The sequence below is a fragment of the Mercenaria mercenaria genome, chromosome 4, assembly GCF_021730395.1.
Source record: "Mercenaria mercenaria strain notata chromosome 4, MADL_Memer_1, whole genome shotgun sequence".
In the NCBI taxonomy this organism is placed as follows: Eukaryota; Metazoa; Mollusca; class Bivalvia; order Venerida; family Veneridae; genus Mercenaria; species Mercenaria mercenaria.
In genome coordinates, this window is record NC_069364.1 from 85,048,411 (window position 1) to 85,064,919 (window position 16,509).

The 16,509-nt window shown below is 35.4% G+C and overlaps 2 protein-coding genes across 3 annotated transcripts in view; one reads left to right on the forward strand and one right to left on the reverse strand.

Moving 5' to 3' along the window:
* Window positions 1–16,509, forward strand: part of LOC123552342 (uncharacterized) — a 469,144-nt gene that overhangs the window by 107,531 nt on the left and 345,104 nt on the right. The window lies entirely within an intron of this gene.
* LOC123552344 (cation-independent mannose-6-phosphate receptor-like) overlaps window positions 7,884–16,509 on the reverse strand; it is a 134,595-nt gene continuing 125,969 nt past the window's right edge. For both annotated transcript variants that reach the window (XM_045341933.2, XM_045341932.2), the window contains one exon: window positions 7,884–14,369. In XM_045341933.2, coding sequence (XP_045197868.2) covers window positions 14,211–14,369 — 159 coding nt within the window. In that variant the 3' untranslated portion in view covers window positions 7,884–14,210. The remainder of the gene's footprint in view (window positions 14,370–16,509) is intronic.

Genomic DNA, 16,509 nt, shown 5'->3' on the forward strand with positions numbered 1-16,509 from the left:
AAATGTGTTTGAAAAGAGGATACATTATTATTCTAATTTATAGTAAAAAGAATCTTGGGAAGTTTGTTTAGAGATAGATTTTAAACTAAAAATGGAAAAAATGACTTAAGCTATCTTGTACACCCTAAATCAGCGCAATGGTATGGGGAGAAAAAAAAACAACAAAGATTTCTGTTAAAAGCAGATTTTTTTTAAGAATATCTGTTTTTTGACTGACATACAGTAAAAAAACCCAACTAAATTACATTTTTTTGAATTGGAATGCAGGAAAAATATAGTCAGCTATCTGCTATACATTATTTAAGTACTGTATTGAAGAAAAAACATGTGAAACATGCAGCACATACCTTCGCCGGTCTCGATAGGCATGGGTGTAGTCTGTCAATAAAGGTTTACTGTCTAATCTGTGATAGTTTCAAACGTTTACTGGACAAAACAATCCACCTTTATGAAACTATAAAAAACTAAATTACCTTCTTCATCTTGAATGTTCTGTTAATTAGACCCCAAATGATAAATGGTCGCAAGACCTTGACTCGACCACTTTAAGACTACTTACGATTGACTCGACAAGCCGCGCGACTGGTCACGATGTGTGACTGTTGGACGGCTAGCTTGTTGTCCCATGATTTACCTCAACAACATAAGATCAGTAAAGACTTGATGCACAACTGTAGCAAATGCATGACAACAGACTCTGGTTAATGAAAGGTTTACGTGCATCACCGGTTTTTAAGCCGAACTCTGTTATATATACATTGTATAGACTTTATGATTACCACAGGACCAGAAATCGCAACAAGAATAGGGTTTATACAAAAGAAAGTATTGGTAGCTCTAAAACTTTACCTGTCAATCTTTGGCTGGTCCACATTTTTATTATGGCCGTGGTATGGGTTACAAGTGATTTCCAGTTGAAGTCCACGTGTTCACAAGTTAAATATCAAATAATCATTCATTTTGTGTGTGTTTTTATGCAAACTCTTAGCATTTTTTTGAAACGGGCCTGTTTTTTTTTTTGAACCATTCGATATTCTTTTTTGGTAGGATTTAATGTCGCACCGACACACAATAGGTCATATGGCGACTTTCCAACTTTAATGACGGAGGAAGACCCCAGGTGCCCCTCCGTGCATTATTTCATCACGAGCAGGCACCTGGGTAGAACCACCGACCTTCCGTAAGCCAGCTGGATGGCTTCCTCACATGAAGAATTCAACGCCCCGAGTGAGGCTCGAACCCACATCGATGAGGGGCAAGTGATTTGAAGTCAGCGACCTTAACCACTCGGCCACGGAGGCCCCCATTCGATATTAGAACCATTGGCTGAACATCTCGCTTATTTGAAAGTGTACCAACAGAGTTCAACTGGTATTAATAACAGCGCCATAAGGACTGCAACGCTCAGTGAACTCTACTTACTGGGCAGTGTTCCACGAGTAAGCACTGGAACGTTCGAAACGTTGGGAGAACTATTTCATGAACAGTATCTAGTGAACACGTCTTATTGAGCAATGATCCATGAAAATGTACTCACAGAGCAGCGAGCACTGCAATGTTGGGAAAATCTTTTTCATCAACAATGAATACTTCTCAGTGAGGTGAGCAAAGTTTCAAGAGCCAGTACCGACAACACAACGAGCACAGCGCCGTTCACACTGTTGGGACAACTATTCAAAGAACAATATTCTGCTGTGTATATCTTCTATGCATAAGCGGCGTGAGCACTGCAATGTTTATAGTGCTGGGAAAACTTATCCATGAAGAATTTTCAGAGAATACTAGTCAGCGGGCAAAATTCTATTATCAAGTACTGACGGCAAAGAGAGCCCCACACAATTCGTATTGTTGGGGATAATTTCCATTAACAATATTCAGTGAACACTGCTTAGTTAAGAAGTGAATGAAGTATTGCCATGCAATACAAAGTCCCCTACTGGAATGCACCTGATTTTCTCTACTACAGTATAACATAATGAACTGATATCTGTCAATAATGTATAAACAATATTGTACTATATACATGTACTTGGATTAAAATTTGTATATATAAAAACTTACAGTTGTTTTCAGATAACATTTTTCTTGACCGATTATCAAAAAGGTATCATATAAGTTATTTATAGTAAAAAAAAATCTATACAAGTCCACACAAAACTCTTCACCAGGTAGAGATATGTCAAAATACACCTAAAATTGAATGTAACATGCATGCTGTACCACAGAAAACTGGTCTCAATTTTTCCCTACGGCCTGTAATAAATATGTTACAATATAAGCTATTTATAGCAACAACAAAGGGACATAACTCTAAAAACAAGAGGGCCAAGAAGGCCCTGTATCGCTCACCTGACCTATTGACCTAAAGATCATCAATATCAACATTCTGACCAAGTTTCATTAAGATTTGGTCATAAATGTAGCCTCTAAAGTGGTAACTAGCTTTTCCTTTGATTTGACCTGGTGACCTAGTTTTTGCCTCCACATGACTCAGATTCAAACTTGACCTAAAGATCATCAAGATTAACATTCTGATTAAGTTTCATGAAGATATAGTCATAAATGTTGCCTCTAGAGTGTTAACAAGCTTTTCCTTTGATTTGGCCTAGTGACCTAGTTTTTAAACCTACCTGACCCATATTTAAACTTGACCTATAGATCATCAAGATTAACATTCTGATTAAGTTTCATGAAGATACAGTCGTAAATGTGGCCTCTAGAATGTTAACAGGCTTTTTTTTTGATTTGACCTAGTGACCTAATTTTTAAACCCACCTGACCCAGATTTAAACTTGACCTATAGATCATCAGATTAACATTCTGACCAAGTTTCATTAAGATTTGGTCATAAATGTGCCACTACAGTGTTAACAAGCTTTTCCTTTGATTGACCTGGTGACCTAGCTTTTGCCCCAGATGACCAATATCAAAACTGCCAAATGTATGAGGTAACATTCTGACCAAGTTTCATTAAGATTGGGCCAAAATTGTGACCTCTAGAGTGTTAACAAGCTTTTCCTTTGATTTGACCTGGTGACCTAGTTTTTGACCCACCTAACCCAGATTTGAACTTGACCTATGGATCATCAAATTAACATTCTGACCAAGTTCATCACGATATGTCATAAATGTGGCCTGTAGATGTTAACTAGCTTTTCTTTGATTTGACCTAGTGACCTACTTTTTAGACCCTACATGACCAGATTCAAATTGGATATTAGATCATCAAGATTAACATTCTGACCAAGTTTCATTAAGATATGGTCATAAATGTGGCCACTACAGTGTTAACAAGCTTTTCCTTTGAATTGACCTGGTGACCTAGCTTTTGACCCCAGATGACCCAATATCAAAATCGTCCAAAATGTTAGTGAGGGTAACATTCTGACCAAGTTTCATTAAGATTGGGCCAAAATTGTGACCTCTAGAGTGTTAACAAGCTTTTCCTTTGATTTGACCTGGTGACCTAGTTTTTGACCCCACCTAACCCAGATTTGAACTTGACCTATGGATCATCAAAATTAACATTCTGACCAAGTTCCATCACGATATGGTCATAAATGTGGCCTGTAGAGTGTTAACTAGCTTTTCCTTTGATTTGACCTAGTGACCTACTTTTTGACCCTACATGACCCAGATTCAAATTGGATATTGAGATCATCAAGATTAACATTCTGACCAAGTTTCATTAAGATATGGTCATAAATGTGGCCACTACAGTGTTAACAAGCTTTTCCTTTGAATTGACCTGGTGACCTAGCTTTTGACCCCAGATGACCCAATATCAAAATCGTCCAAAATGTTAGTGAGGGTAACATTCTGACCAAGTTTCATTAAGATTGGGCCAAAATTGTGACCTCTAGAGTGTTAACAAGCTTTTCCTTTGATTTGACCTGGTGACCTAGTTTTTGACCCCACCTAACCCAGATTTGAACTTGACCTATGGATCATCAAAATTAACATTCTGACCAAGTTCCATCACGATATGGTCATAAATGTGGCCTGTAGAGTGTTAACTAGCTTTTCCTTTGATTTGACCTAGTGACCTACTTTTTGACCCTACATGACCCAGATTCAAATTGGATATTGAGATCATCAAGATTAACATTCTGACCAAGTTTCATGAAGATATAGTCATAAATGTGACCTCTACAGTGTTAACAAGCTTTTCCTTTGATTTGACCTGGTGACCTTGTTTTTGACCCCAGATGATCCAATATCAAACTTGTCCAAGATTTTATTGAGGATAACATTCAGACCAAGTTTCATCAGGATTGCACAAAAATTGTGACCTCTACTGTGTTAACAAGCTTTTCCTTTGATCTGACCTGGTGACCTAGATTTTGACCCCAGATAACCCAATATCAAACTCGTCCAAGATTTTATTGAGGGTAACATTCTGACCAAGTTTCATTAAGATTGGGCCAAAATTGTGACCTCTAGAGTGTTAACAAGCTTTTCCTTTGATTTGACCTGGTGACCTTGTTTTTGACCCAAGATGATCCAATATCAAACTCGTCCAACATTTTATTAAGGGTAACATTCTGACCAAGTTTCATTAAAATTGGGCCAAAATTGTGACCACTAGAGTGTTAACAAGCTTTTCATTTGATTTGACCTGGTGACCTAGTTTTTGACCCCAGATGACCCAATATCGAACACGTCTAAGATTTTACTGAGGGTAACATTCTGACCAAGTTTCATTAAGATTGGGCCAAAATTGTGACCTCTGGAGTGTTAATATTCAAATTGTTGACGACGGATGGACGGACGACTGACCACAGACGACAGACACAGGGTGATCACAAAAGCTCACCTTTGAGCACTTTGTGCTCAGGTGAGCTAACAAGAGTGCTTCATGGTAGTCATCATGTGTGCCAAGTTACATCAAAATCCCTCCATGCATAAGGAAGAAATGCTCCAGACAAAGTCATTCTTGAATTTGGCATTTGACCTCTAAGTGTGACCTTGACCTTAGACCTAGGGACCTGGTTCTTGCGCACAACAATCTGTCTCATGGTAGTGAACATTTATGCCAAGTTACAACAAAATCCCTCCATGCATGAAGAAAAAGTGTTCCAGACAAAGTCATTCTTGTATCTGACCTTTGGCTTCTATGTGTGACCTTGACCTTCAAACTAGGGACCAGGTTCTTGCCCATGACACTCCGTCTCATAGGGGTGAACATTTGTTCCAAGTAATATTGAAATCCTGTTTTGCATGACAAAGTTATACACTGGACAGGAAAAATGTCCCATTGACCTTTGATCTCCAATTGTAACCTTGACCTTTGAGCTTGGGGTCCGGGTTTTGCGCAAGACACCTCATCTCATCATGGGGAACATTTGTGCCAAAAAATATTAAAATACCTTCATGTATGGCAGAGTTATGGACCGGACACAAAACTGACCCTGTTCATGCCATGTTAACATTTGACTGCCAAGTGTGACCTTGACCTTTGAGCTCGGGGTCTGAAAGTCGACATGACACATCATCTTATTATGAGGTATATTTTGTGCCAAGTAATATTTAAATCTCTTCATAGATGGCAGAGTTATGGACCAGACAGGAAAAAGACTCTGTTGACCTTTGACCTTCAATTGTGACCTTGACCTTTAAGCTAGGGGTCAGGGTTTTGTGCAAGACACATCGTCTCATCATGGGAAACATTTGTGCCAAGTAATATTAAAATCCCTTCATGCATGACAGAGTTATGGACCGGACACAAAATTGCGGACGACGGAAGGATGGAAAGACTGATGGAATGAAGGACGACGGACGGACAGAAAGTGCATTCATATAGTCCCCCAAACTGGTTTTCAACCAGTAGGGGACTAATAATGTTCCAAGAGTAAGTACCTACAGTTCCATGAGTACTGCAATGCTCACAATGTTGGGAAACTAGTCCATGAACAATATTCATTCAAATTTATTTAGTGGGCAGCATTTCATTAGGAAGTACCAACAGCTGCAAGTCACTACTAGTGAGCATTGATCCAACATTACTGCCCACGCTGTGAGGGCTGCCTTTTTTACTGTGTTGGGAAGACAACTCCATGAACAATATTCATTGAACATTACTCAGTGAGCAACGTTTTATGAGGAAGTGCTGACAATTGTGTGAAAACTAATCAGAAAGCATTGGTTCAAGAGTAAATACTGACAACGCCGTGATCACTGCAACATTGTTGGGGAAACTTTTCCATGAGCAATATTCAGTATGCAATGTTCCACGAGTAAGAACTGATAGCTACATGAACACTATAGTTAGTGAGTAACTTTCAGTAAGTTGTATTTAAGGCATTAATGCTACTAACAACATAATGAATACTTTTCAATGAGATAAGTCAGAAATTTTCAGTGAGTAGATAGACTTACAAAGTCTGTCAAGATCAAGTAATCTGTAATAATGTTAATTTCTTTCTGTATACAGACACCGATATTTTCTTAGAAAACCGTTTTCTCTGTAGGCTCATCTCAACAGTCGTTAAAGACAAAGACAAGAGATATAATTTTTTTCTGAAAGTGCTATTACAGACGATTGATTTTACGGCAAGGTGCTTTACATTTACCGACTCTAACGACTGATGCAAGTCTAGTGAGTATACTATATACTCACTGCAGTGAACAGTATTCTGCGAGCCTGACTCTGTGAGATACTGTCACTTAGCCTGACTCTGTGAGATACTGTCACTTAGAATGCTGACTACTGCTCAACTGAACATTTCTCATTAAACACAAAAATGTAAATGATTTATTTACTTATTTGGGTTTGCGGCGCACCAACACAGTATAGGTTATATAGTGCCAAACAGGACTACAAATTTTGGTTCCACATCTCATTTACATCCAAATAAAAACATGAGGTATGGAATTAAAATTTGCATACCTGCTGGAATCACAGAGTTACTGCAAAACCAAGTGTTAAGACCTGAGGCTATTAATCGCCTCTTACAATCATGCAAGGCAGTGGTTCCAATTCTTTTCATACACAGATCGTCCCAGAACCACATGTAGTGTCTCCTTTTCTATGGGGAAGTGGAGATAAATTAAGTCCTTTTAGATATATCTTAAACATACTAACTATGCAAGTCTGTACAGATTTTACTGTAGGCATTCCATAAAAGAAACATACAGGGGGTGTATGCCAGGACTGCACATACATGATGGTGAATATTCATGCCAAGTTACATCAAATTCCCACCATGCATGAAGAAGAAATGCTCTGGACAAACTTCAATTACCTCTGACCTCCAACTGTGACCTTGACCTTTGAGATAGGAACATGGGGTTTTTGCATGACACTCCTTCTCATTGAGGTAAACATTCATGCCAAATGTATACAAGATTGGTCTATGCATGTCAAAGTTATGGTCTGGACAAACTTCAATTTACCTTTGACCTCCAATTGTGACCTTGACCTTTGAGATAGGAACATGGGGTTTTCACATGACACTCCTTCTCATTGACATTAACATTCATGCCAAATATGAACAAGATTGGTCCATGCATGCCAAAGTTATGGTCCGGACAAAATCGGACAGACGCACTCACGGACGCATGCACATACACAGACCGACCAAGTGATGATTATATCGAGCTCACCGCAAGCGGGCTTGACAAAAACTCAAAGTGACATTATTATGCATCACTGTTTTTCTGTGACAGTTATTACATCACCATGTACAATTTGGAATCTGATGTAACAAAAAAGCAGTGATAGGTTATCTAAGACATGTACAAAGAAAATCTTTCCTAATACCACTAAATTATTCTCTACAAGTAACTGTCAACTTCACCATGAACAAATTAATCATTTTCTGACCATAAATATACTGATCTTTATAATGTGTAGGGGTTTGTAATAAACAAAAAACAAATCATTATATATAAAGTTTTATTTCCCTCAATGAGGTGCAAAAAGTTTAAAATACACAATGACATAAGAAACTAGAGCTATCACTAAAGGCGACAATTAATACCCCACATGCCCCTTAAAATGTTGTGATCATGACCTTTGAATTTCAAGTGTGACCTTGCACTTGGTGAGCTGGGTAGTAACTAGTAAACTTTTCAAGTTGTCTTGATAAGAATGACAACTGATTCTAGTTACATTTTATGAAAATCCACACAAATTTAAGTTATTTGATCTTTCACCTCTGTGACTTTAACCTTTATTATCTAAGTTGTAACACTTTGCATGTCATCTTGATAAGTTTAGCAATTGATGCTAATTTTATGAAGATCCTTCCAGTAGTTAAGAAGATATGATGGGAAGACAAATTTAAGCTATTCTGAACTTTGACCTGTAAGTAGGATCTTGACATTCAATTTGAACATAGTGACCTAGATCGTGTGCTCTAGGCACAAAGGTGCTTTTGACCTTCAAGTGTAAACTTGGCCAAAAGTAACTGGAGCTGTGTGCTCAAGTGTCAAGTGGTTTAGACAATATGGAGTGAATGCAAAGCTAAGCATTTTGACCTTTGATCTCCATGTGACCTTGACCTTGGACACATTGACAAAGGTTGTACACTTGTCTTGATGAAGTTATCAAGTGATGCTAATTTTACAAAATCTTCCCTGGGGTTAAGAAGTAAATGAGCAGACACAACAGATGGATCGACCAACAGACATGCGTGACTCCAATGTAGCTCCTGTATACCGGTACTTTGTATCAGGAGGTATAATGATAAGCAACCATAATTATATGTAGTACAGTTATGAACAGCAATGCAATCACATTCATCCTACATCTGTAATTCATCCTTCAATATACTTTCAGAGACATCAGATTTTAAACCAGACTGAGTGCCTTTCATCTTAGTCATTGTCAAAATTAAGCATCTCCATAATGAAATATAACAAAGAAAGGTCTCTTCACAGCTACACTTTCAAGGCAACCAATGAAAATATAAATAGATTTAAAAGTAATTTATTGTTAGTATTTATTAATAATTTTCAATGTTTTACATGACTGAAAATATTTATAACTTTAATACATTTTATAGATAACTTTAATAGATTTTATTATTGTACGTAAATTCAGCAACAAGAGTTGGTGGGTTTTGAACTTCATGTATTTGAACAGAATACTTATATATACCTAAGTATTCTCAGTGTCCAAAAATGACTACATTAGTCATTAAAACAAACTTATAAACTGCTTGAAAAAATGTTAGATATGCCCATATAATTTAAGCAATGATCAGGATAAAAAAAGACATTACACAGAAAAGATTTTCTTTTGTAAATACTATATTTGTCTTAGTCATAAGACTCTCTGATTATTAACAATTACAGAATATTTCCCAGGTATTTCTACTCATATAAAGAACTTCAAGTAGAAAAAATTTACTAATTATACTATCATATTAATATCAGTTTTATGAAAGATGTATTCTACAGATTACCATAAATAGATAAATCAATAATCTAAAATTAACCATTGCACCAAAAAATACATAACACCAGAAATGACAAAATGAGTATTAATAAGGGTCAACTATATCTAAATTAATTATATTAAAACTGTAAGTCAAAAGGCTGTGTTATCAATACCTGTATGTATATGTTATGCAAATACCAACTGTGTATACATAATAAGCCCCTACTAAAGTGTTACAGGTAAATCTACACATGTAAACCTTCTACTTTTGATTTAACTAGTAGAGTTGAATGCATACAGCGGCATTTAGTAAACGGCTTAAAATGTTCTAAATTTCAACACCTGGAGACACTTCCTGTGAAGATATCTTATATATACATGTACCCATTCCTATTTGGGTATGAAATCCACATCTCTTTAATAACAACATAACATGTATATTTCCTACTTTTGATATTCTCTGGTTGACTTATAATGAAAGTACAAAGTCACATCCTTCCACAATCTGATATTGAAACATCTCGAAAATAAAAATTCTGGAGGAAAGTTTTAGTAAAAATACCAGACATACTATATTTATATTACATTCACTTCTTTTTCAAAAATCTTCACTTTCACACACCAAATTTTAAATGATAAAATTGAATTGAGACTCACCATAAGAAAACCAACTTAATGCATTTGCTAACAGCATGGAATCAGACCAGCCTGCACATCCATTGGTTTTCTCATGGCACAGCTCATATTACATTTACTTCTTTTCCAAAAATCTTCACTTTCACACACCATATTTTAAATGATAAAACAGAATTACAGAATACCATGTTAGACTTCAGTTCTACATCAATATAAAGGCAGAAGAAACATATTTGAGCCATGCCATGAGAAAACCAACATAGTGGCTTTGAGACCAGCATGGATCCAGACCAGCCTGCGCGGGTCAGGATCCATGCTGTTTGCTAACTGTTTCTCTAATTGCAATAGGCTTTGAAAGCGAACAGCATGGATCCTGACCAGACTGCGCGGATGCGCAGGCTGGTCTGGATCCATGCTGGTCGCAACGCCACTATGTTGGTTTTCTCATGGCACGGCTCATTTACTAAGCATAGCAACATGAAAGACATAGCAAAAAGCAATACCACCATATACCACAGGGTTGTGTGATAGTACCTATACATCACAATACATGTATATTAGTTCATTGTGTTATGCATTCAAAACTTGAAGAATTACAAAAACCTTTTCAACAAATATATACACAAGAATGCCATAAACTTTGAGACGACATAAGAATATAAAAATTTTATCAATATGATTAACATGGTTTTGATAAATTTCTTGTTTCATTTGAAATCATCAAATGTTAAGCTCTGCAAGGCCCTAAACAAGACAATTCAGTGCAATATTGGTTGCAACTTCTAATTTACATAAAATTGAAACTCATGCATTTTATATTTTGTACAGTTTATCAAGCTCTAAATGTTGCACGATCACATTCAGGAAATTCTCTTACATTTTTTAAAAATAAAATCAAGAACAAAATTTCATTACTCCATCAAATCTGTAAAAGAATTGTCCATGAATTGTGACTATACTTAGCAAGGTTCAGAAATAAACTATATATGATTCCAAAGGTCTCTGATGGTGGTGGTAGCAGGTAGTAAGATCTTATTTGATTTTTTAAGACATCTTTAATAATGTTGATTTTATGGCCAAAATCTATATGACTGAGCTGCACCATGAGAAAACCAAAATAGTGCATTTGCGACCAGCATGGATCCTGACCAGACTGTATGGATGCGCCGGCTGGTCTGGATCCATGCTGGTCGCAAATGCACTATGTTAGTTTTCTCATGGTGCAGCTCATAATTTTCCCTATAAAATACCAGGAAAATCAGAATCTTGAAAATTTTACAATTTTTTATACAGAAAAATATTCATTTATGCAAATTAAGATATGCTGAAAGTTTTATAAAAAAATCCATTCAAAAATAGTCACGTTGAATTTTAAAACAGTATGGTTTTTAAAAAGGCTGAAATTTTTAATGGAAAAATACTTAATCAATTTTTTTATGATAAATTCAAAACTTATCAGAAACATTTTGAAAATTAAAAATGTTCCCAAATCAAAACCATCAGAAATCTTCAGAATAATGTAAAATAACAACAGTATTGTCTCATATTTAAAGACAAAACAAGGTAAAACAAAATGTAAATGTGGATCAAACAGTAATCGCATATGTTAATAACCTTAGTCAAACTCAAGTTAAGAAAATGGCATTAATTAACTGACAAAGAAAATAAATCTATGTACAAAATCACATCTAATCAATTCTTAAACTGTCATTCAAATATCAACTGAGAAGAAGAAGATTAAAACACAACAGACAATATTATTCAACAGACAGCACTAGATAGTTTGATCATTTACACAAAGGCAAAACATAAATTTATTACCATGTTAATTTTATTTAACAGAACATTAATAAGCTTGAAGTTTATCAGTGTTGTTATACTTTTCTGGTCCTTTGGGATCATTACATATCTGTAATAGAGTTCCTCTCATGAACTGACTCAATCAAACCGAGTCTGCTATTATCCCTCTTGATTGCATTCTTTGCTTTCCAAAGGATTTTTTTTTACAGAATTTATTAAACCTGCTTAAGCAGCCACCTTTATTAAAAATATGATTACACTATTTTGGATATATTAAAGAGCTAAACAACATGGCAATTAATTGATGTCACAGATTTATCACATGTCAGAGATTTAAACACAATGATATGGTTTTACGAAGATATCTTAAGAACACCATGGCTACATACATAAAGTAATAAACAAAAAATAAATTCATCAGGAATGTAAAATAATCAAATACAACAAGTTCTAACAAATGATGCCTTAATAACATTGCCATAGGTCTGTGGCAATGAGCAGATCTATGTCATGGTTAAACAGTTACTTGTTGTCTAACATACCATTTAGCATGAATTTGCAAATTATGACTATATCCAAAGACTTTTTGTAAATATTAGCAGTTCTACATCCATGTTTCACACCATTCTGAGAAGCCTTATTCATTGAAGAGCATATCTGCAACTCTGATGGAACGTTTATGAAATTTACATTATTTTTTTTTGCACATGTAAGCCTAAAATCTATATTTCACACTATTTGTAGAAAACTCAATACTCAAAAATCTTGTCCTGTAAATAGAAATACTATTTATGTTATAATAAATATACAAATTTTTACTGTACGATTTTTTAGTTACAATGTATAGCAAAGTCAACAATTTGTGACTGAAACACACTGTGATAAACTACATGGTTGGATATACTTTCATTTACCGCCTCGATAGCCTAGTGGTAGAGCGTCGGCTTTGAGTGCAGGAGGTTGTGGGTTCGATCCCCAGCCGCGTCATACCAAAGGCGAGAAAAATGGTACCAGTAGCTCCCTTGCTTGGCGCTCAGCATTAAAAGGGAAACTGGCCTCTTCTCTCATACCCACGTGGCGATGGATTCCATCTCGAATGATGTGTCGAGAATGATTAATATGAGTTGTAGAACTTGCTTCACTATCGACCTAAAATAAATTATGTATAAACTATACTTTCATTTAGCTTTACTTATAGATATTTCTCAAAAATATCCATATTTGAAGTACACACACACATGACATTATATGAAAAAACTTCACCTATGACCTATTACCCCAAGGAACTCTAAACACTAATTTTTAACCCAACTAATAAAAAAAACTTTTTGAAAACTCGCAAAAGAATTCAAACTTTTCCCACAATATTTCACTGTTTTTGAGTACATACCACAGACATGAAAACATACATTTTAGCCTCTGTTTGAGGTACCCACATTCATGAAAACTCCTTAACAATAAACCTATTTTTATATGTTAGTTATACACATGTAAATCAAAGAAAGAAACAGCAAAAGAATGTTTCTTAAATATATATGTTCATACCTTCAACATGATTTCTCTTGTCGTAATAAAAGCTTTCATGCAGATATTTACAATGAAACCATTGTGAAAAATTCTTCAACTAACCATTGTTAATTCAGAGCATTTAAAATATACAATGAAACCCCTATAAACAAGATCCATTGAAATAAATCATTTTAAACTTCAAACCCCTTTAAGTCGAACTTTTCACTTTGGCATCTAGAATCATCAAAATCCTCTGCAAGGAACTTATATATCAAAACTCAAATATTTCAGTCAACTGTACAATGAAAATATTTGGAAAAACTACTAAAACAGAACTAAATATAATACATTTCAAAATCCCAGTTTCTGATATAGAATCTTGATATTGTCTTTTACACTCTTTAACATATGAGATATAAAAATCACAGATTTATATTGTAAAATGTTATGGTTTTTTTCCATTATATATAAACACAATGCATAAATTTGAAACACATACCTATGTGCTATTACATCAAAAAGGACTGTCTTTCAAAAGAAAGTATGAAACAAAGAGCTTCTGGAGATCATTTCAGTAAAACTTACACTCAAACCATTCTAGAAAGACTACCATTCTAGAAAGACTACTCTTGTGAAATGAAAAATAAGTGGCCTTTGCTGACAAGTATTCTTTCAACAAAGGTAAGCTTACACCATTAAGCTTTATACTCTTATACAGCTGAATTTCCCAATAAGCAGACGTAGCTTTATTTCTTTTTTTTTTTTTTAAACTTTTTTTCATAAACCAGACAACCCTTTTTCATGTGACAGCTAACATTTCTGAATAAAATCATGGGACAATTAACAGACACATCAACTAATGAGATTGTTCCCCCTGTTGCTATGCCAACAAATCTTCGTCACTGTCATCATGGTAACTGGCGGGTGTTGTTGTCACGGTAATAATTGGATCCTCTTCATTATCATCTCCCGCAGCATTTTGAACCGTAACAACCTCCTCTTCATCACCAAATACATCATCCATTGTTCCCGTAGGTAACTGTAGAAATACAGAAATGTTTGAGATTTTGGGCTATACTTGTTATGTGTATAATTATAATAGAGATCATATTTTTTGAAATATCTGTAACGACCTGGGAAATGTTAAGAAATATGAATACAGCAGACTATTGTTTTCTTGCAACATGGTATTTTCTACAAACAGCTTAAATGTAAGTACAAATGCAAAATAAAATTCTTGGTATTTTTTTCTGAGAAGACAAGATCATTTTACTGGCATGTATTAAATTGAAAACATTTTAGCCTTTAGCATGCTGGCGGCAAGTGGTTTTGCCTTTGCGGCCAGTGCAGACCATGATCAGCCTTCACATCTGTGCAGGCTGATCGTGGTCTGCACTGTTCACTATTCAGTCAGTAAATTTTCAGTGAACATCCCTTTAACAAATAGTGGTACTGCCCAAATTGAATGTTGGACCAGTCCATTTTAGAAATTTAGCAGGGTAAAGGTTAAACTGACCATGTCATGTAATTTTCAATAAGCATGACCTTGTGTTAACACAATGTCTCCAGATGTACTCAAACGTATTACCATCTAATAACGAAAACGGGTTTACCTACATTACAGTCAATGATGATTTACCCGTGATAAAAAATGAGCAGTCTGAAAAACTGAGTTATTCTTGTCCCAGTGTTTTGATTTCTGCATAAAGATATGGTCTGTACATTTTTTTGTTGAGTTTAACATAAAACCTTCACAATTATAGGTCATCTGGTGACTTTCCAGCTTTTCATGGCGGTACACCTCTAAGCATTATTTCAGGCATAGGCTGGTACCTGTGTAGAACCTACAACCTTCTGCAAGCCAGTTGGATGGCTTCCTCTTATGGAAGATTTCTTCGAACCCAGAGCGGTGAATGGTTCATACAATTCATGGTTGAGAGATATTGTTTTTTTTAAAAGTAACGGTAAATATAATAATAAAGAAAATGAGACAATAAGCTTGAACTTGGGTCAATTTGATTTGCAGCTCAGTCATGATACAGTGAACATTTGTGACAAGTTAAAAAAGAGCACTTTTTGCTGGGGCAAACAACTGCCCAATCAGGGCCCAACATTAAGCAATCTGGTTATTGTCTTACTAACTCCCTTTAAACTGATAAAGAAGTGTACCGCAATTAAGGCCAATACTAAAATAGGCATTGCTAATCAGCAAAATGAGAAGATTGGAATGACATGCAATCAAATACTAGTACATAGCAACATGTCAAAAACAGGAGGCGTAAATATTGTCAAAGTCAAGAAAGACGGTAAACTGAATGACAAAATAACCTTTCATATTGACACTGCACAGCTACTTAAATTTCATAAGCCAACAAAGCACAACCATCTAGAATCTTTATACAAATACGATTAAAATACAGCTTTTAAAGACAAGAGGGCCAAGATGGCCCTAGGTCGCTCACCTAAGAAACACACCATAACAGTGTAAAACATGTTTGACCTTGTGATTTCATGGAAACAAATATTCTGACCAATTTTCATTAAGATTGAACCAAAAAATTGGTCTCTTGCGATAAAACAAGCATTTTCTTAGATATGACCTAGTTTTTGACCCTAGATAACCCATGTTCAAACTCGACCTAGATTTTATCAAGGCAATCATTCTGACCAAAATTCATGAAGATCAATTGAAAAATACAGCCTCTATCACATACACAAGTTTTTTCTTTGATTTGACCAAGTGACCTGTTTTTGACCTCAGATGACCCATATTCAAATTCGACCTAGATTTCATTAAGGCAATCATCCTGACCAAATTTCATAAAAATCAATTGAAACAAGAGGACCATGATGGTCCTGAATCGCTCACCTCTTCCCACATGACCCAGTTTTGAGTATGACATCGTTTTTTCTATTATCTGACATAGTGACCTAGTTTTGAACTTGACCTAGGTATTATCAAGATAAAAATTCTGACCAATTTTCATGAAGATCCATTGAAAAATATGGTCTCTAGAGAGGTAACAAGGTTTTTCTATTATTTGACCTATTGACCTAGTTTTCGAAGGTACGTGACCCTGTTTTGAACTTTACCTAGATATCATCAAGGTGAACATTCTCACTAATTTTCATGAAGATCTCATGAAAAACATGGCCTCTACAGAGGTCACAATTTTTTT